This window comes from Anomaloglossus baeobatrachus, chromosome 2 (assembly GCF_048569485.1).
Source record: "Anomaloglossus baeobatrachus isolate aAnoBae1 chromosome 2, aAnoBae1.hap1, whole genome shotgun sequence".
In the NCBI taxonomy this organism is placed as follows: domain Eukaryota; kingdom Metazoa; phylum Chordata; class Amphibia; order Anura; family Aromobatidae; genus Anomaloglossus; species Anomaloglossus baeobatrachus.
In genome coordinates, this window is record NC_134354.1 from 665,866,239 (window position 1) to 665,888,664 (window position 22,426).

Below are 22,426 nucleotides of genomic sequence, written 5' to 3' on the forward strand. Positions count from 1 at the left end.
TATTACCTTGCTGCCACTGCTACACGGTGGCAAGAAGAGCCGAGGACACTCCGGTATTGCCGCATAATGCATGCGACAGTGCCGGGGCAGCTGCGGCTGATATTCTCGGCTGCCGGAGGGGGAGTGAGGCGGGGGACATTAACCCTGCCCCTCTCCCTCCCCAGCCTGAGAATACCGGGCCGCCGCTGTGTGCTTACCTCGGCTGGACGGTAAATATACAGCGGAGCCCACGTTCTTTGTTTTCTATATTTCCGTTTTCTTTCTATGTGTGTTCTTTCTATGTGTGTTCTATGTGTCTGTGTCTATGTGTTCTATGTCTGTGATGTGTGTGTGTGTGTGTGATCTGTGTTTACTCTCTGCACGGCTTCCTCTTCCTGTAATGACATCACTTCCCTGCAAAACCGCAGACAAGCGATGTACATTACCGGAGGTAAACCGCGAAATACCGCAGGGAATAGCGCAGGAAAATGCAGTGAACCGCACAGAATTTGCTGCCTGCGTTATTCCCTGCGGGATTTCATGATTAACATTGGAGTCAATGGAGTGAAATCCCGCAGCGATGTGCGGAAAAGAAGTGACATGCACTTGTTTTTGCTGCGGGATTCCCGCAGCAAAACATGCAGCTGTCAAATTCCGCCCAGTGCGCACAGGATTTTTTTTTTCTCCATAGGATTTGCTGGTGATTCACTGCAGAGATGTTATGAACATTTTCTGCAGCGAAACATGCAGCAAATCCGCGGAAAATCCGCGGCAAAATCCGGTAAGTGCGCACATAGCCTAAAGGGTCAAGAAGAGTTCTCTCTAAAGCTGGGTTTACACAATGCAACATCGCAAAGGACATCGCTGTAACGTCACCGGTTTTGTGACGTAACAGCGACCTTCCTAAGTCTCTGCTGAGTCTCTGGTGAGCTGTCAAACAGGCAAACCTGACCAACAACGCAACAGCGATCCGGACTTGCAGAGCGACCTAGCTAGTCATTGGGGACGTTGATAATCAGCTTTTTGAAAGGGAAGTTGCTAACAAAGTCGCTGCAAAGTCTTTCACACACTGAAACTTTCTAGCGATGCATGCTGCACAGCGGGAAACAAAGGACCTAGGAATGGTCCTGAACGATTTGTAGCGATTACAACTTCACAGCAGGGGCCAGGTCGCTGATAGGTTTCACACACTGCAATGTCGCTGGGGAGGTCGCTGTAACGTCACAAAACCGGTGACGTTACAGCGATGTCGTTTGCGATGTTGCAGTGTGTAAAGCCAGCTTAAAGTGGACCGAGCGTTTCAGGAGTTTAGTGATAAAGGGGAGATTAGAGACAGGTGTGTAGCTAGCAGTGCAGTTCTAGTCAAAATGTGGTGGACTTTTTGTTGTGTTTTGATTTAGTGATTTATGATTGTGTTTTTGAAGGAAGAGGGGAAGATTCTGGTAAAAGGAGAGAGGTTAAATATTAGTTGGGTAGTGACAGCTGGAGAGAGGGACTGAAGAAGGTGAGAGGGAATAGGGTCACTGTTGCAGGTAGAAGGGCGAGAAGAAGTGAGGAGCCTGGTGACCTCCTCTGTGACCGGTTCAAAGACTTGCTGAAGTGCGGGAGGAAGGAGGATCCATGATATTAGGAGATGGAGACTATTTCCTTTCAGATATGATCAATTTTTCCTTTGAAATAATGGGCCAGATTCAGTGCTGTGGTGGGTAATAAATAAGACTGAGAAGGGAGCGAATAGTGTCAAATACTAGGGGCTACTGATAAATTTTTGGCTTTGTGATCTTTTTTTTTTTTTTCTATGGTAATGAATGTTACATCACATAAAAGCCTTATGTGTCTTATATATGTTTTCAAAATTTTATATTTGTTGCTTATGGCAACAGTGTTCTACATATGTGGGAAAACAAAATGGCGGCGTCTAATGCGATGTTCACAGCAACTGAGAGTAGAGGAGGGATAACATTGTTTCTGCAAGGAAAGTCTGCAAAGGATATTCATGGTGATATGTCACAGACATTGGGGGATCAATGCCCTCCATATTCTACAGTTAAGAACTTGATTGCCAAATTTAAAACTGGCCACTTCAGCACCAATGATGAGGAACGTCCTAGACGACGAGAGTGGTGGTTGTTCTGGAGATCTTCGTCGTAGTAGTATAGGATTGTTGGATAGTGAGGTGATGAGGGTGTTCATGTAGGCTTGTTTGGAAAGGTGAAGGGCAGAGTTATATGCTATAGCTCTTCTACTCACCAGAATGGTCATTCAAACAGCAGCTAACCCACAGGACATGGCTTGTTACATGCCCTTGACCGCTGGAGATAATTGCTGACATTGATGATAATGCTAGCATGAATGGCATAAACATCTCTTGGACATTTCTATCAGCTGTCAAATAAGTGGAGGTAAACCAGAAAGCGTGCAAGATTATAGAATTGTAGAATTTAAGAGTGACATTTTACAATTGTGCATCTTGAGATTATCAGATGGAGGCAGCGACTTTTTTCTGCTCAATGACTATTAAGAATACAGGTTCAGGGCTCATGCAAACGTCAATTCAAATCTCGGACCATAATGTATAGACTGGCTGTGGCTTTCAGACTTTGAGATATATGAACCGGTTATGCTCCAGTCAAAAGACTTTCAGCAGTGGTCCCAGATCGGACGGATTTGTACAGTCGTTTGCATTATTATTATTATTATTATTATTATTATTATTATTATTATTATTATTATTATTATTATTATTATTATTATTTATTATTATTTATAGCGCCACTTATCCCATGGCGCTTTACATGTGAAAAGAGTAAACATAATAGGGACAAGTACAATAATCATAAACAAAACCAGGCACAGACTGGTATAGGAGGAGAGAGGTCCCTGCCCGTGAGGCCTCACAGTCTACAGAGAATGGGTGAGGATACAGTAGCTGAGGGTAGAGATGGGCGTGTGGTGCCATAGTGGACTGAGGGTTATGGCAGGTTGTAGACTTGTTGGAAGAGGTGGGTCTTCCGGTTCCTTTTTAAAGCTTGTCAAGGTGGGCAAGAGTCTAAGTTGTGGCAGAGCATTCCAGAGTATGGGGGAGGCACGTGAGAAATCTTGGATGCGGTGGTGGGAAGAGGAGATGAGATTGGAGTAGAGAAGGAGATATTGTGAGGATCGTAGGTTGGGTGCAGGTAGGTACCGGGAGACTAGGTCACAGATGTATGGAGGAGACAGGTTGTGCATGGCTTTGTATGTCTTAGTTAGTGTTTTGAACTGGAGTCGTTGGGCAATGGGAAGCCAGTGATGGGATTGGCAGAGTGGTGAGGTCGGTTTGCATGAGCTTCTTTGTAAACTACATAGGGTACATAAAATGTAAATCCAGAATTCGTTCTATAACCAATTTGAATAAGTAATCTCTCACAAAATGCACATGAGTTGGGCAATATTTACACCACTTTTTCTTTATCGTTCCTTTGGGAGACCCAGACCATGGGTGTTTAGCTTCTGCCTCCGGAGGACACACAAAGTACTACACCTAAAAGTGTAGCTCCTCCCTCTGAGCTTATACACACCCTGGTGAGCCAGTCCCAGCCAGTTTATTGCTTTGTGTTCAGGAGGCATACATCCACACATGCATTCTCATGATTTATTTTATTTTTTTTTTTCTCTCTTTGGAAGAGATTGAAGAAGTGCGGGTCCACGTCTGGACCCCCGGCATGTCCCTTCTCACCCCACTGTGTCGGTGGTGTTGTAAGGTTGATTTCTAAGGCTGGAGCCTTACATGCCGTGCTCCTTCACCATCCCTCCTGGGCTCTGGCTTGAAGTGGGAGCCAGCACGGTCTCCATGCCTGGAAGGCGACCGGTCTCCATCCACAGCCCCTTGAGGATTCTGCTGGACCGGAGCACTCATCCCCAGGGACCTGGCCCTGCGTCTCAGCAGCTAAGTACCTGAGACGTTTATGTGTTGGGGGTCCCTGTTCTTTATTGTATGGGGAGAGTATGCTGAATGTATTTATTTTGGCATTTCCGGCGGGTTCTCTAGCTTTCGCCAGAGAACCGCGCCGATGGTGCCTGCGCGTCGGCCTCGCCGCTGAAATTTAGGCCCCGGCTTTGCCGGAGGCCTAGTTTCTGTTAACTACCCTCGCATGTCACTCATGCAGAGGGACAGGCACGGCTCCTCCTAGCGGCCGTCCTGCACAGGGGAGGGACACTCCCCACTGCTGGGGCGTGTCTCCTCCCCTGCAGGTCTCTATGGCCCTCCAATTCCCGCTCTCCTACAGGAACGCCCCCTAGTCCCGCCCCCTCTCTTCGCTCCGGCGGCCATTTCTCAGGCAGAGTTCACTCTGCGCTGGGCCTTTCTGCACTCTGCATCCCTGCTAAGGTGCTGTGCATTGGGGTCCGGGCTTCGGGATCTGGAGGGCACACGACACCGCTTCCAGCGGTCTGGTAAGCCGCAGCCGGTCTCTGGTTGTGGACCTCTGTATATTCTCCCTGGGGTTCATTCTCTTGCAGAGCCCCCACTCCAGCAGCATGTCTCACACGAGGAGCAAGGCTCCAAAGCTTTATACTGTATGTGCTGCATGTAAGCTCCTGCTGCCTGAGCCGAGCACCTATCCACATTGTGATGTCTGCTCTAACTTGGCGGTGCCACAGCCTGGAGTCTCACCCTCAGTGGTCTCTCCGGCTGCCTCTGCACCTGTGGCTGAACCCCCGGCCTGGGTAGAATCCTTCTCTAGGTCTATATCCCAGTCATTTGCTGAGTCCATGGGACTTTTGTCCAGGACTTTGAATATGCATCAGCCCTCCTCACAGGGTGCCTCTAATGCTAAGGGTCCTTTAGGATCCCTATCCTCTGACCTCCGTCCATCGGAGCTCACCGAGGATTCATCATCAGGTCCCAGATCCCGTCCTCCTAAGAGAAGGCGCAGGGTTTCCTCCCCCTCCTCATCCCGCGGCTCTGATTCAAGAGCTGACTCGCAAGATGAGGATCATGCCCTTACGGGGGGCTCAGAGGCTAACTCCATGTACCCCATCGATCTTTCCGAGGGTGACTCAGATCTTAGTGACTTGATTGCTTCTATTAATTCTGTACTGGATCTCAATCCGCCAGTATCAGAGGAGCAACCCTCCCTGGCAGAAAAGCACCAGTTTACCTCGCCTAAGAGAGTAAAGAGTGTGTTCTTTAACCACTCCAGTTTTCAGACCGCTGTGACCAAACCCAGGGCCTGTCCTGACAAACGCTTTCCAAAGCATGGTTCTGATGACCGTTTTCCCTTTCCACCTGAGGTGGTCAAGGAGTGGTCTCACTCCCCAAAGGTAGACCCCCCGGTGTCTAGGCTCTCAGCCCGGACCGTTGTCGGTGGCTGACGGCACCTCACTTAAGGATTCCACTGACCGTCAGATTGACCTTCTGGCCAAATCTGTGTATGAAGCGGCGGGGGCCGCGTTTTCCCCGACTTTTGCAGCAGTGTGGGCTCTCAAAGCCATCTCTGCTTCTCTAGAGGAGATGCATTCCCTCACCAAGGAATCTATGCCTGAGATGGTTGCCTTAACTTCTCAAGCTTCAGCTTTTTCATCCTATGCCATGTCTGCCATGCTAGAGGCTTCTCACCGCACTGCGGTGGCTTCGGCTAATTCCCTCGTTATCCGCAGGATCTTGTGGCTTCGAGAGTGGAAGGCAGATGCTTCTTCAAAGTACCTTGCTGGGCTTCCTTTTGCTGGTTCCCGGCTGTTCGGTGAACAGCTGGATGAAATTATTAAGGGAGCTACTGGCGGGAAGAGTACTTCCATGCCACAAACCAAGACCAGGAAACCCGCCCAGGGTAGGAATCAGTCGAGGTTTCGTTCCTTTCGTTCCTCCAACTGGTCGTCCTCTAAGCCCTCCGCCTCGTCCGCTAACTCAGCTAAGGACCAGAAATCCAACTGGCGCCCAAAAGCGCGTCCGCAGAAGACCGCAGGAGGTTCTGCCACTAAGGCAGCCTCCTCATGACTCTCTGCCCGCTCCAGCAACGTCCTTAGTCGGTGGCAGGCTCTCCCACTTTGGCGACGCTTGGTTAAAACAAGTCTCCGATCAGTGGGTGAGAGACATCATATCTCACGGCTACAGGATAGAATTCTCTTCCAGCCCGCCAAACAGATTTTTTTCTCTCAACTCCCCCCTGCTCCAAGGCCGCCGCCTTCTCACAGGCCGTGGCATCCTTGCAGGCAAACGGAGTAATTGTACCAGTTCCCGCTCGGGAACGGTTCAGAGGTTTTTACTCAAACCTCTTCCTAGTTCCCAAAAAGGACGGTACCTTCCGGCCCATCCTGGATCTCAAGCTTCTCAACAAGCATTTTTGGGTGCGGCATTTTCGCATGGAGTCTCTGCGATCAGTCATTGCCTCATTGACCCAAGGGGATTTCCTGGCATCCATCGACATCAGAGATGCCTATCTACATGTGCCAATTGCAGTTTCACACCAGCGTTGGTTACGTTTTGCAATAGGAGAGGATAATTTCCAATTCGTGGCTCTCCCCTTCGGGTTAGCCACGGCCCCTCGGGTGTTCACCAAGGTCATGGCAACAGTGATTGCGGTTCTGCACCTCCAGGGGTTGGCAGTGCTCCCTTACCTGGACGACCTTCTAGTCAAGGCTCCATCCAGCGCAGACTGTCAGCGGAGTGTCTCGCTCACTCTCGCCACTCTAGCCCAATTCGGGTGGCTTGTCAATCTTCCCAAATCCACTCTCACTCCGACCCAGAGTCTCACGTACCTAGGGATGCAGTTCGAGACTTTGCCGGCACTTGTGAAGTTGCCCTTAATCAAACAGCAGTCTCTCCAGCTAGCGGTGCGCTCTCTGCTTAGGCCCCGCCGTTATACCCTCAGGCGCCTGATGCAGGTGCTGGGTCAAATGGTGGCGTCCATGGAGGCTGTTCCCTTTGCCCAGTTCCATCTGCGCCCCCTGCAGCTGGACATTCTCCGCTGTTGGGACAAGCGGCCTTCCTCCTTACACAGGTTAGTGGCTCTGTCGCTACGGACCAGGAGCTCCCTTCAGTGGTGGCTTCGGCCCCTCTCCCTGTCCCAAGGGCGCTCCTTCCTGGCCCCGTCCTGGGTGATTCTCACCACGGATGCCAGTCTATCCGGCTGGGGAGCGGTATGTCTCCACCACAGAGCGCAGGGCACTTGGACTCCGTCCGAGTCAGCCCTTTCAATCAATGTGCTGGAAACCAGAGCCGTGCTTCTAGCTCTCCTAGCTTTTCACCACCTGTTGGCGGGCAGGCACATTCGAGTCCAGTCAGACAACGCGACAGCGGTTGCCTACATCAATCACCAAGGCGGGACACGCAGCCGCCTGGCAATGATGGAGGTACAACGCATCCTTCAATGGGCGGAGGACTCCAAGTCCACCATATCCGCAGTCCACATCCCAGGCGTGGAAAACTGGGAGGCAGATTATCTCAGCCGTCAAAGCGTGGACGGTGGCGAGTGGTCCCTGCACCCGGCAGTGTTTCAGTCAATCTGCCGCAAATGGGGCACTCCGGACGTGGACCTAATGGCATCCCGTCACAACAACAAAGTTCCTGTTTACGTGTCTCGCTCCCTCGATCCTCAGGCCTTTGCCGCAGACGCTCTGGTTCAAGACTGGTCCCAGTTTCGTCTGTTCTACGTGTTTCCCCCTCTAGCTCTCTTGCCCAGAGTCCTGCGCAAGATCAGAATGGAGGGCCGTCGAGTCATCCTCATTGCACCGGACTGGCCCAGGCGAGCCTGGTATCCGGACCTGCTCCAACTGTCCGTAGAGATGCCGTGGCATCTCCCGGACCGTCCAGACCTACTCTCGCAAGGTCCGTTTTTCCGCCCGAATTCTGCGGCCTTCAAATTGACGGCATGGCTCTTGAGTCCTGGATTTTGACGGCTTCTGGTATTCCTCCTGAAGTCATCTCCACTATGACTCGGGCCCGTAAGTCTTCCTCCGCTAAGATCTATCACAGGACTTGGAAGATTTTCCTGTCCTGGTGTCGCTCTACCGGCCATCCTCCTTGGCCATTCTCCTTGCCGACCCTTCTGTCTTTTCTACAGTCCGGTCTGCAGCTAGGACTGTCCCTCAACTTTCTCAAGGGACAAGTCTCAGCTCTGTCAGTGCTGTTCCAGCGGTGTCTCGCTCGGCTGGCTCAGGTCCGCACCTTCATTCAAGGCGCGTCTCACATCATTCCGCCTTATCGGCGGCCCTTGGATCCCTGGGACCTTAACTTGGTCCTCACGGTTTTGCAGAAACCCCCTTTTGAGCCTCTTAGGGATGTTTCTTTGTATCGTCTTTCTCAGAAAGTGGCCTTTCTAGTTGCCATAACTTCTCTCAGGAGAGTCTCTGATTTGGCTGCGCTCTCCGCGGAGTCACCTTTTTTAGTTTTTCATCAAGACAAGGTGGTTATCCATCCAACTCCGGACTTTCTTCCTAAGGTGGTCTCTCCCTTCCACCTTAACCAGTACATTACCTTACCTTCCTTCTGTCTGGCCCCTGTTCATCGCTTTGAAAAAGCGCTGCATACTCTAGATCTGGTGCGTGCTCTCCGGATCTATGTATCGCGCACCGCTGCGCTCAGGAGGTGCACCTCTCTCTTTTTTTGTGCTAACCACAGGTCGGCGCAAGGGCCTCCCTGCTTCTAAGTCGACCTTAGCCCGTTGGATTAGATCGACCATTTCGGACGCCTACCAGAGTACTCAGGTGCCTCCCCCGCCGGGGATCAAGGCACACTCGACCAGAGCTGTCGGTGCCTCTTGGGCTTTTAGGCACCAGGCTACGGCTCAACAAGTCTGTCAGGCTGCCACTTGGACTAGCCTGCATACCTTCTCGAAGCACTACCAAGTGCATGCTCATGCTTCGGCAGATGCGAGCTTGGGCAGACGCATCCTTCAGGCGGCTGTCGCCCACTTGTGAAGTTAGGTTCTGCCTACTTCTTAGTTTATTCTGTTTATTTCCCACCCAGGGACTGCTTTAAAACGTCCCATGGTCTGGGTCTCCCAAAGGAACGATAAAGAAAAAGAGAATTTTGTTTACTTACAGTAAATTCTTTTTCTTATAGTTCCTTATTGGGAGACCCAGCACCCTCCCTGTTGCCTGTTGGCTATTTCTTGTTCCGCGTGTTATCACTGGCTGTTGTCGTGGACAGAGTCTCCGGTTGTTCCGGCTCTTGCTCTGTTCTACTTGTGGGTGGCTATTCTGCTTCAGCTTTTGCACTAAACTGGCTGGGACTGGCTCACCAGGGGGTGTATAAGCTCAGAGGGAGGAGCTACACTTTTAAGTGTAGTACTTTGTGTGTCCTCCGGAGGCAGAAGCTAAACACCCATGGTCTGGGTCTCCCAATACGGAACTATAAGAAAAAGAAATTACGGTAAGTAAACTAAATTCTCTTTTTTTACAGCAGGATGCTGCCATATATAGCAGGATGGGTACATAATTAATAACTTACACAGCAGGATGGCACCATACACAGCACGATAACTCCCTTTATGGCGCCATCGTGCTGTATATGGCCTAGTCCTGATATATATCTTTCTACAACAGGTATGCCTGGATTCAGCATCTTAGTGCCAGTATGGCACTGTCTTTATTTTATATAGCGAAATCCTGGTGGTTGGTTCTCTTTTAAATGAAGCCTGGGTTGTTTAAAAAAAAAATGATATATTTGGTCTCCAGAGTGTCTTTGCTGCACATCTGCACAGAATCATAATTATTTCAGATAGATGGCGCCTAACAGAATAATTTGTGGTAGAGATTGACTCTGTCCTTGTATCTGTAGTTAGGCTGCATTCCTTAGGACAATATAGGGCTCGTGTGAGGAGGCTACACGACAGCGGGCAGTGAACGCTGGCTTTTGCCTCTGCAGCTGGACTGACATGAGAGTGGCAGACTATGAATACAAGCAGAAAAACAGACCAAAAATAGTATGACATCTTCCCGCACCCCTCCCCAGAGTCTACAAAAAGCTACAATTGTTTGTGTTTTTTTTTTTATTCATCTGAAACAGGTAAAATAGAGATAAAGATACTTACCGGGGGGTTTGGTGACGATGATGATGGACACTGGCTTTCAGAAGAGGACACAAGGAACTTGAAAGATATATTTTTCAATATATTGGTATGTATGTCACTATAAATTTGTTGGTTTTTTATTTTCTTTTTTTAAACACAAGAAGGCTATGTGCACACGCTGCAGACATTCTGCATCCCGACCTGCATCTCCTGGCAGGAAAAACGCTGCTGCAAAAACGCACATTTTTGCCACATTTTTTATGCTTTTTTTTTTTTTTTTTCTTTATTGTTTTTAATGGTGATAATGCAGCTAAAAGCGCAGAAAGAATTGACATGCTACAGATTATTTCTGCAACAAAATCTTGAACATGCGCACGGAACTTCAAGATTCTCATAGACTTTGCTGACGTAAGGATATCTTTTATAGATATGTGATCTGCAATAAAATATGCTGCAAAAAAGCACCATGTGCACACAGCCTAAAGCTTGAATTCTAAAACCAATTACATTAAACTCACCTCTACCCTTTTAACACGTTGTGAAACTGCTGCCCAGCACCTTACACTTAACCGCTCTATTTTCTGCAATTTAGTATCAAAGCATAACCTTTTGTAAAAATACTTAAAATTATGTTGATGATTATTAGCCAAGCTTGAAATGCACAATATCTCTTACAGGGGTTGTCCACTACTCTGACAACTCCTCAATACCTATGTTTTTGCCTGGTAACATACCACTTGGTCACCTCCAGTGCCATTCCAGTGCTGTTGGCACACGCTCTCGAGGCTCACATAAGGTTGTTACATCCCGCGATCCCTAAGCCCAATTAGCTCTGCCCTCACTCTCCCGGCTTTCAGATGAATCAAACCTCAAGAGGCAGTGAGCGGCCAGCCACAGCTAATATTTAACAAATCATAAGTTTGAGGCGAGAGGTGATTAGTTGTATAACTACTCACATACACACAATTTAATATAAATTTAAAAATCACCTCCCTCACCTCTTCTCTCACCATCCCTCATAAATATACTGAAGGACGCATACACTTCCTGATTGCTAAGATGGATGATATCATGAGGAAAGGTTCCTGTGACCTGTGAGGCTGTACAGCATGATAGATGAAAGGAACAGCCCGTGACCCTCTGTCCTAATGCCATTTGCATGTTACGTCCGGGTTTGTTTCCAACTTCAGAAACTGATATCAAATTAAAAAAAAAAAAAAATCTTACATTGGGTTCAAGGTTACATTTTTGCACTTTGTTTCAAATCCGGAGTCTGTGAAGTGTCTGAATTGTAGTTTTTTTTCAGGGAGTTAGACAGAACCCTTGATGGAATCACAAATGTGTGGCCTAAAGGGGTATATCCATCTCAAAGATCCTATCCTCCTATCCCATTATGTAGTAGGTGTAGTAGTAATAATAATAAAAATAATAATTAATAATAGCAACTACTACACTTCTAATTGAGAGTATACTTCTGATTCACTGTGTCTCTTACCTCATGTTTAGGGCATTGCAGGACCATAGCTATCCATGGTTATGACCACGGGCAACTAACTGTGACTATATGCATGGTCGTAACCATGGATACCTAACGTCCTGCAATGCTCTGAACATGAGGTAAGTGACATAGTGAATCAGAAGAACTATACCTTGTTTCTCTGAAAATGAGACCTACCCCAAAAATAAGCCCTAGCATGATTTTACAGGATTTTTGAAGTATGCTTGAACTATAAGCCCTACTCCAAAAATAATCCCTAGTTACAGTCATTGCTGGTGTTAAGGTGGTGTCAAACTTCACAATTTCTCAGGGCCCCACTCTCTTAGGGTCCCAAGCAGTTGTATTCCAAGGTTTAGATTGTTTAAGGACCTTTTGACTTCACAGTCATGTGACCAAAGGTCTCTGAATTGCAGGAATCTAAAAGAACTGAACAGGAGACAGTCTGGTGTGCAGGACTAGCATTAGGGGAAGGGAGAGCAAACTGGGACATTTTCCCTGCCGCCCATGACAGCACCACCTGAGAGATAGGTTCCGCCCACATCAGGACAGGAAACCCACTGATAAAAAGGCGGCACCTCTCCTCCACATCAGTTTGGTTTCCTGTCCTGGTATGGACAACCCATTGCTGTCCCAGGTCCGACCCAGTCTGGAAGCCTGGTACTTACCAGAAGCCGGTGCTCGGGCCTGGATGCACCCCCCCTCGGTCTCAGACCTCTGCGGCGGTGAGGCGCGGGCCTGGAGCTCCAGGGATGTGCGCACTCACGGCGGCCGCTGGAAGGCTTGTCCCTGCTGTGCAGCACGCTGGAGTGAAGCAGGACGCTCCGGCCGGAAGTGACACGTGTACCCTGGTGACGTGCGCAGTGCGACCAGGAAGTGACTGGTGTGCGCATGCGCACTAGGATCCAAGATGGCGGCGCCCCTGTAACGAGGGATCTCAGTTTAAAAATGTGGCCGGCGCCTGGGACTGGTGAGTTTTTCTACTCCATTCTTCTCTATTATGGCAGGAGATTCACCCCGCAGCAAGGAGCAGCGTAAGGAGTCGACACAGCGTGGCTCAGAACGCGGCTCAGCAGATCGTTCCAGGAATGCTGTGTCCAGTCCGGGCAGCGTTCGGTCGGTGGGTCCCAAGAGGTCCAAGGGAGATAAGAATCCGCCTCCTGATCCGCTATTGCCAGGAGTCGTGGGGGTGAGTGAACTTCGTGGTCAGCCGTGTTACTAAGACCCCGTTTCCGTGTCCCCTCTTTTGTTAGGTACAGAAAAAGTGTACCTCCAAGCAGCGTCACAAGGAATGTGCAATATGCCAATCCTCCCTGTCTACTGATTACAACAAGGCCCTATGTGCAGGCTCTATCCAACAGACCCTCCTCAAAGAAGGGCCAGGGTTCTCGTCTGAATTACATTCCATTATCAGAGCAGAAGTACAGGAGTCCCTTAAATCCCTTAAGGGGGGCAAGAGACGCAAGAAATCTCGTCATCCTAAGCGGTCTACTCCCGATACCTCGGCGGGTTCGGCTCATGACTCTCGGTCGTCAGGCTCCTCGGGATCCTCCCCCTCTGATTCTGACTTCCGATGAAGGTGGCCGACCTTGTTTCCCTACTGCGGACGTGGGACCCTTGGTGAAGGCGGTGTGTTCGACCATGGGCATGGTGAACCCCAGGGGACCCGAATCTACCCAGGATGTCATGTTTGGGGGCTTGGATTCCAAAAAACGTAAGGGGTTTCCTATTCCCCAGAAGGTTCAGGGTCTCATAGCTGACCAGTGGAGAAAAGTGGACAAAAGATTGAACCTTAGCTCTTCCCTTAAAAGAAAATACCCAGTGGATGGGGAGTCGTCTACCTCCTGGGATAGAACCCCGAAGATTGATGTCGCTATTGCCAAGGCTTCCCGCTCCACTACCTTGCCGTTTGAGGACTTAGGGTCCCTTAAAGATCAGCTGGATAGGGAAGGCTGATGGGTTTCTGAGAGGAACTTGGGAATCCACAGCAGGTGGCCTGCGCCCTGCCGTGACCAGCGCCTGTGTTGCCCGGTCTTTGATGGTGTGGCTTCAGCAATTGGAAGACCATTTGAGAAATGACACTCCAAGGAAGGATATTATCTCGTCCTTGCCCTTGATACAGGTTGCTGCAGCCTTTATGGCAGATGCCTCGGTTGATTCCTTAAGACTTTTCTCTAGATCGGCGGCGCTTTCCAATTCCGCGCGTCGGGCCCTCTGGCTGAAAAATTGGAAGGGTGATGTCCAATCCAAGGGACGGCTGTGCGGCATGCCTTGTGAAGGTACCTATCTTTTTGGCTCAGGCCTGGATGACCTCCTCACTAAGGCATCCGATAAGAAACAGGGGTTTCCGGTTTTCCCGGTGACATCCTCTCGCAGTCGGCTCTTTCGGAGACGTCAGTTTTTCACAAAGAAGTCCCAAAAACCGCAAGATCAGTGGAAGGACCGTAGAAAGAATACCTCGGGCTTTCTCTTTGGCAAGCGCTCCGATAATAAGAACAAACCCTCCCAATGACGCCAGTCGTCAGGTAGGGGGCCGGCTGTCCCTCTTCCTCCATGCCTGGAAGGCGATCTCCTCCTTCAGATTGTGGCGGAAGGGTTAAAATTGGACTTCAGTTCACCCCTTTGGGGGTCTCTAATAATAACATCCTTGCGGTCCCCAGAGCGGCAGATGGCCTTGGAAGTAGAAGTACTGACTCTCCTCTCGAGGAACGTCATTCAGGAGGTCCCCATAGGTCAAGAAGGGGACGGCTTTTACTCCACTCTGTTTCTTGTTCGGAAGCCGGACTCCACTTTCCGCACCATCTTCAACCTGAGGAACTTGAATTTGCATCTGGTGCAGCGAGCCTTCAAAATGGAGACCATGAAGTCAACTGTCAGGCTGTTGTATCCAGAGTGTTTTATGGCGGTCCTCGACCTAAAGGACGCCTATTATCACATCCCCATTTGGGCTTTCCATGGCCCCACAGGTCTTCACCAAAGTCCTCGCGGAGGTCATTGCACATGTCAGGGAACAGGACATATTGATCGTTCCGTATCTGGACGACCTCCTGATAGTGGGTCAGTCGGAGTCTCTATGTGCGGCTCACGTGTCCAGGGTCATCACCATCCTGGAAGGCCTGGGGTGGGTGGTGAATCAACAGAAGTCCAGACTCCAGCCTCTCCTATGTCAAGTCTTCCTGGGTCTCGTCTTGGACTCGACAAGCCATTTGTGCCACCTGCCAGAGGACAAGGTCGCCAGGATCTTGTCCTTGCTCTCTTCCGTAAGGAGTTGCCCAGGCATGTCCTTACGGCAGGCTATGTCGCTGGTCGGGACTCTTACCTCTTGCATCTCAGGAGTATGGTGGGCCCAACTACGTTCCAGAATCCTCCAGATGGAGGTTCTTCGGTTTCAGAGACTGTTTCGAGAAAAAATTGACCCTGTCTGCAGACACCTTGCACTCCCTGGGTTGGTGGCAGGACCCCACTCCCCTCCGGACGGGGGTTCCTTGGCTTTCCCCAGTCACAGACACAATAGTCACGGATGACAGCAGTTGGGTGTGGGGTGCCCATCTGCGCCAACAGGTGCTTCAGGGTCCCTGGGACGCTCAGTTGGTCAGACAGTCCTCCAACTACAGGGAGCTCATGGCGGTTCTCAAGGCACTAGAGGGGTTCCTCCCCTTCTTGAGAGGTCGCCATGTTCGGATCCTTTCGGACAACAGGGTGACGGTGACATACGTCAACAATCAGGGGAGGCACCAGATCCCCTTCTCTTCTGACTCTGACTATGCGCATCTTCCAGCTGGCTGAACAACATCTCTCCTCATTAACAGCTCTTCATATCAAGGGGACGGACAACGAGGAGGCAGACTTCCTCAGCCGGCACTGTCTCAGTCAGGGGGAGTGGTCCTTAGACCCGGAAGTCTTTCGCAAGATCACGCTTCTATGGGGTGTCCCTGTTCTAGACCTGTTCGCTACCAAGGCGAATCGGAAATTGGACAGGTTCTGCTCTCTCAACCCCCGAGACGATCCTGTTGCCCTCGATGCGTTTCAGAGGTCTTGGTTTCACGGCCTCCTGTACGCGTTTCCTCCTCTGATCCTGTTGCCTTCGGTTCTCCGGAAAATCCGGGACGACAGAGCGGAGGTTATTCTCATCGCCCCCTTCTGGCCGAAGCGGGCATGGTTTTACTGGCTGCGAACACTGTCTCTGGTGGATCCTTGGGTTCTCCCGGACGCCCCTCATCTCCTTTCCCAGGGCCCAGTCCGTCACCCCCCCCCCCGACCCGGCTCTCCATTTGACGGCCTGGCGTTTGAGCGGCGGCTGCTAACTCGACGGGGTTTTTCATCTGGCTTAATAGACACTCTTCTTCACAGTAGAAAAGCTGTCACCACGGCCATTTACGGGAGGGTCTGGAAGCGTTTTCTCATTCAGTCCGGGGCTCGGGCGGAGGACCCCCCCCCCTCCTATCTCTGCTATTCTAGAATTCCTCCAGAGGGGGTTGGAATTGGGGCTCTCCACCAGTACACTCAAGGTGCAGGTGTCTGCCTTAGGGGCACTGTTTAATTGTAGTCTGGCACAGAATGAGTGGATTTGCAGGTTTATTAAATCTAAGTTCAGGTCTGTACCTGTTCAGGCTCCCAGGGTTCCCCCATGGGACCTCAATTTAGTGTTGGATGCCCTCACAGGGCCACCGTTTGAACCCTTAGGGGAGGTACCTCTCAAACTCTTGTCACTTAAGGTTTTTCTCCTCGTCGCACTCACCTCGGCCAGGCGGGTGCGGGATCTCCAAGGGTAGTGTTGCGGACTGATCCCTTTTACCTGCCCAAGGTTTCTAAACCCTTTCATCGGTCCCAAGAAATCGTGCTCCCTTCCCTCTGTGACCCCCCCCCCCCCATAACGAGAAAGAGGCTAGGTTGCACACGTTGGATGTCCGGAGGGCCTTAATCACGTACCTAGATAGGACTAGGGAATGGAGAAAGTCTCAAGTCCTGTTTGTCACTTTTCAGGGGCACTCCTGGGGGCATGGGGCTTCTAAGGCTACCTTGGCCAGATGGGTCAGGGATGCCATCGGCTTGGCATACTCGGCTAAAGACGCCACTCCTCCTCAGGGCATAAGGGCGCACTCCACTAGAGCAGTGTCTACGTCTTAGGCAGAGAGGGCGGATGCCTCTATTGACCAGATCTGTCGGGCGGCTACTTGGTCGTCTCCTGGTACTTTCTTTCGACACTATAGGCTGGACTTATCCTCCACAACTGACCTTTCCTTTGGGAGACGGGTCTTACAGGCGGTGGTCCCTCCCTAAGGTGGTGGTCTATATAAATCTCTCAGGTGGTGCTGTCATGGGCGGCAGGGAAAAATCTTAATTACTCACCGGTAATGGGATTTTCAATAGCCCATGACAGCACCCTTAGTTCCCCCCCCCCCTTTATTCACTGGTTGTGGGCACCCTTCGGGGAGTGTTAGAGTTATTGGTGTTTTTCCTTGGGTGGTGGTATGATTAATGTTTGTTGTGTTTTGTTGGTCCTCTCTGGCTCTGAAAACCTACTGATGTGGAGGAGAGATGTCGCCTTTTTATCAGTGGGTTTCCTGTCCTGATGTGGGCGGAACCTATCTCTCAGGTGGTGCTGTCATGGGCTATTGAAAATCCCATTACTGGTGAGTAATTAAGATTTTCACAGGTCCCCCATTCTCCTAGCGGCCCCAGGGTTAACATCCTGATATGACTGTTTCAGGACCTTTGTGACCAAAGGGGTGTGTGTGTGTGTGTGTGTGTGTGTGGCCCGTTTCACACGTCAGTGAAAAACAGACGTTTTTCACTGGCGTGTAAAACACGCACATGTCCCTGCGTGTGCCGTGAATCACGGCACACGTGGGTTGTCTAAGTGCAATCCGGGCTCCGTTCTCCGTGGCCCATGATTGCACTTAGAGATTAACTCACCTGTGCCCGCTCCCGCTCTCCATGGTCCTGATCGCTCCCGTGGTGCAGCATCCGGCCGGCGCTGACCCCCGCAGCAGCTGCTTCCGGGTCGGCTGTGTCGTGCATCATTAATATGCGCGACAGTAATCAGCCGGCTCAGAAGCAGCAGGGAGAACAGGCTGCAGAGAGCGCGGCTGAAGCCGGGTGAGTTAAAATGTTTTTTATTTTAGAAGCACGTTTTTTTTCTGGCACGTCTCTCACAGATCACACCACTGCGTGGTCCGTGGGACATCAGTGATGCCAGAAAAAAATGGACATGTCTCTGTGGGACAATCACGCACACGCAGGTACGCCGCACGGAGACACGTGCAGTGAAAAATCACTGACGTGTGAGCAGACCCATTGATTATAATGGGTCTGCGTGTGTCAGTGATTCTGGTACGTTTAAAAAAAAGCACAAACGTCCCAGAATCACTGACGTGTGAAAGGGGCCTTAGAGATAGCTAATACGCAGATATTAAATACATAGATAAACAGATACACACATACGTTACACACATGGTTTGGAGAGTTATGGTGATGTTCCAGCATACAATATGACCATATTTGAATAAATGTTGATATTTCTCTCTCGTTTCATTGGGGGACACAGGAAACCATGGGTGTATGCTGCTGTTGCTAGGAGGCTGACACTATGCAAATTAAAAAGTTGGCTCTTCCCCGGCAGTATACACCCCACCGACCGGAGCTAAGCTGATCAGTTTTTGCTTAGTGCCCACTGGTGGTAGACATGGGGGGCTTCAGCTCTGGGGTTTTTTTTTTTTTACATTTTTTTACATTTTTAGTTTTTATATCAAGTTAGGAAGACTGACAGAATCCTTGACCATCAAATTAGTTTGACTTTCAGGTAGACGATCCCTATATAGTATTCTCTCTTTAGCGTACATTCTACAAATAACTCTCTTCTCTTTCTAGACATATGAATGAGGATTCATGTTTCTTCTTCCTAAGGGTACCCTGCTCTGTCTTTTTGACCTAGACTTTTTAGCATCTCCGGCAGTGACTGGTTCCGTTTTAGGATTCAGTTTCCCTGCCTGGTACTCATAATCATTTTTTTTCCACCCTCTAAAACTGAAACTGCTTTAAGACGTCCTATGGTTTCCTGTGTCCCCCAATGAAACGAGAGAGAAAGAAGGATTTTTGTGTACACCGTAAAATCTTTCTTGGAGTCTTCATTGGGGGACACATCTCCAGCTCTTCTGTTATTATCTTTCCTACAGTCTAGATTGCCTTTCTTAGGGTCAACCAGTCTGTATCTCACAACGCTTCTCCTACTGCTCTTACACTAACTGATCAGTTTAGCTCCGGTCGGTGGGGTGTATACTGCTGGGGAGGAGTCAACTTTTTCATTTGCATAGTGTCAGCCTCCTAGGAACAGCAGCATACACCCATTGGTTTCCTGTGTCCCCCAATGAAGACTCAGAGAAACAGATTTTACGGAGAGTACACAACAATCATTATTTTTTTGGGTCAAGAATGAAGTTAAATGAGAAATCCCCTGAAAATAAGCTCCAGCCCATATCTCAGAGCAAAAAATAAGACCCTGTTGTATTTTCCGGGAAACACGGTATTACGTTTCTAATTGGAGGCATTTGCTAATATTATTATTATTATTATTATTATTATTATTATTATTATTATTATTATTACACCTACAATACCTGGGATAGGATTTTGGAGATTGAAATACCCCTTTAACCATGATGCAGTGATTTAATCGTTTATGTGAAACTACTACTGTTTTTGTGTTTTGTTTTTTTTAACTCCTTATTTCCTTTAATGTGTATCCTCTAATTACTTCCTCTAATGTCCGGGCGGTCCATGTCCTACTCTGCATTGATGTTTAGAAAATGTGTAGCTGCGGGAGCGAGGTTCCAGGCTTCAGAGGGAGCCCGAGTGTCATAGAGAAGGCACAAACTGTTTATTACCATCTGTGCATTTTCGATCACTGTATACACACGGCTGAAGAAGCGCTGTGCATGCAGAAGTCAGAAGTCCTGATGGTGCTTCCTCCTCCATACACAGCCGGTCTTGTGATTGTTGTATATAGGGAGGGAGCAGGAACTGCTGGGCCATAGGAGATCCAGACATGTCTGTTATGCAGTCAGCAAGATGTATTTCCTTTGTACCTGGGACTAATATACCAGTCCCTGTTACAGGGGAAATGAGATGAAACTAAAAATATTAAAATGGACCCCAAAGTTTTTTATGAACTTATGGAGGGCACAATGTGTAAAATAAGTGAAAACCGAAAAAAAATGGCACTGTCAATCCAAATTATTGTTACTAGCCTTGCTCCCTACAAAAAAAGCATCCAATAACTAAAATTACAGAATGAATAACACCTTTTTAAATGTATTTTAGTGGTCCTGTGCGGCCATAAAAAAAAATGTAAACAGGTAGAACAGACCCTATAAAAATAAGATATCGAGCAATATGAGCTAAAAAAGACACTGACATAAAAATAAAACCCCATTTATCACTATTTAAAAACGCTAACATTTCTTAAATATCCGAGGGATGAAAAAAATTCATAGTTTTTGAAATTACATGTACAAAAAGAAAAATGTGCCTATTCAGTAACCGGGGGTAAATGGCCTGGTCTTGAACTGGTTTAACACGAGTTCTAAAATGAGTATACAGCAAAAAAACACTTAAAAATTAACCTTTAATTAGTCTCTTTAAAAAGAGGATTCATCATACCTCTATAAAATCAATGCCTGCCACAGAAAATGCCGTACTATAACACCCACTTTTTTCAGAGGGATCCAAGTACTCTGCCGCAGAAAAATATATAAAAAATATAAAAATGACCACCAGGCCACAGGTTAAGTGCTGAACTATTCACAGACAACACACTAGGGAAAAGAATTGGCTACCCCCACCAATGTGTTGTTTCATAAATATATGCAGTAGTCCTTGATTAGGGGACAAAGCAAATATGTACACAACCTGTTGATCAGATAATGATCATTACCTTACTGACCTATAGGCATCAGTGGTTCAAAAAAAGCATGTCACTGCTCCCAAACACCAAGATTCACTGGGGCAATAATACATGTAGATACATGGAACGATCTCACCATTGCTGGTGCATACAGTTACCACAATCATCCAGCGGACAGTTTCCAATCCTTATAGGCGTTTCCACAGTTCCTTTAAACTAAGATCTGGGATCCCTCTGGATTATAAGTTACTGTCCTTCCCAAGTTCTCCTTCTCCCGACGCGTTTCATATGTCCCATAATCATCAGGGGAGGCTTGAAAGCGGAGAAAATAGGTTCCAGTTATGAAACCTTACCAAGGTTTACTAGTGGTGACAGCATACATCATCCAGGCTGCACACCCTGGATGTGTTGGTGTGCAGCCTGGATGATGTATGCTGTCACCACTAGTAAACCTTGGTAAGGTTTCATAACTGGAACCTATTTTCTCCGCTTTCAAGCCTCCCCTGATGATTATGGGACATATGAAACGCGTCGGGAGAAGGAGAACTTGGGAAGGACAGTAACTTATAATCCAGAGGGATCCCAGATCTTAGTTTAAAGGAACTGTGGAAACGCCTATAAGGATTGGAAACTGTCCGCTGGATGATTGTGGTAACTGTATGCACCAGCAATGGTGAGATCGTTCCATGTATCTACATGTATTATTGCCCCAGTGAATCTTGGTGTTTGGGAGCAGTGACATGCTTTTTTTGAACCACTGATGCCTATAGGTCAGTAAGGTAATGATCATTATCTGATCAATAGGTTGTGTACATATTTGCTTTGTCCCCTAATCAAGGACTACTGCATATATTTATGAAACAACACATTGGTGGGGGTAGCTAATTCTTTTCCCTAGTGTGTTGTCGGTGAATAGTTCAGCACTTAACCTGTGGCCTGGTGGTCATTTTTATATTTTTTTATATATTTTTCTGCGGCAGAGTACTTGGATCCCTCTGAAAAAATGGGTATTATAGTACGGCATTTTCTGTGGCAGGCATTGATTTTATAGAGGTATGATGAATCCTCTTTTTAAAGAGACTAATTAAAGGTTAATTTTTAAGTGTTTTTTTTGCTGTATACAGATTTATTGATCTATTAATACCATACCAGTAGCTATATTGCTTGAGTTCTAAAATGACTCCTAGTCCTCATATGTGAATGTGGCCTCTGCAGTGAGGGTTCTTGGTACATTCCAACTTATTTCAAAGATTTTTGTTTCTATACCGGCTCTGTAGTGCGTATACCTTAGTGTATGTTTTGTTGTTCCAGATACAGGGGTCAGAAGATGCGCACAAAGAACAGAAGCGGCAGCAGCAGCTTGAGGACAATTACCGATTTGTCTGGAACCAGAATAGCGATGATTCTAAAAGCTCCAGCACGTCCACAGACTCGGAAGACGTGGATTTTTAATAAGAACTGACATACAAACCAGACCTGTGATCTTGCCCCATGGATTCGAGCTTTTGTAACAAATCTTTCAGGTTGAGCGCTATTTCATGAAAATTGTGGTTTGCAAGCCTAGAAGGATCAGCGGAGGACTCGGCTTCGCCTGCCGTAGTGTAAAGCAGTGTTAGATGACTCTGAATGTGTGCAAAGTCCAACTAGGAGAATAAAAAAAAAACAATGTGTATTTATATATTTCAGTCTTTCCTTTAGCTTTGCTGAAGATAAGAAATATAACGTTAACAGATACTGTGACTACGGCTCCTCAAGCACCAAGCGAGATATGGCGTTAGGCCTCCTTCAAACAAGTCTTTCAGCTTTTGTAAATACTAAAAAAAAAATGTGTTTTAAAAGGATTTTAACAAGTCAGCATTTTAAAGGGGAAAGAATAGTACCCATTGCTGAAATTATGATTGGGTCTGGTCTAGAATGTCCACTGTTTGCAAAATAGACTGCAGGAACTCTGTACCCAATTTAATGCAGTCCTTCCTACTATAAGAATCCCCAACACCCCTAAATTGGGACCCTCCTGGAGCACCAAGACCTTCTTTTCAGAGTTCAGCTTTATAAAACAAG

At 48.2% G+C, this 22,426-nt stretch overlaps 1 protein-coding gene across 3 annotated transcripts in view; it reads left to right on the top strand.

Moving 5' to 3' along the window:
• Positions 1 to 22,197, top strand: part of OS9 (OS9 endoplasmic reticulum lectin) — a 175,273-nt gene extending 153,076 nt beyond the window's left edge. For all 3 annotated transcript variants that reach the window (XM_075337094.1, XM_075337096.1, XM_075337095.1), the window contains 2 exons: positions 9,965 to 10,074; positions 21,677 to 22,197. In XM_075337094.1, coding sequence (XP_075193209.1) covers positions 9,965 to 10,074; positions 21,677 to 21,817 — 251 coding nt within the window. In that variant the 3' untranslated portion in view covers positions 21,818 to 22,197. The remainder of the gene's footprint in view (positions 1 to 9,964; positions 10,075 to 21,676) is intronic.
• Positions 22,198 to 22,426: the final 229 nt, after the last annotated feature.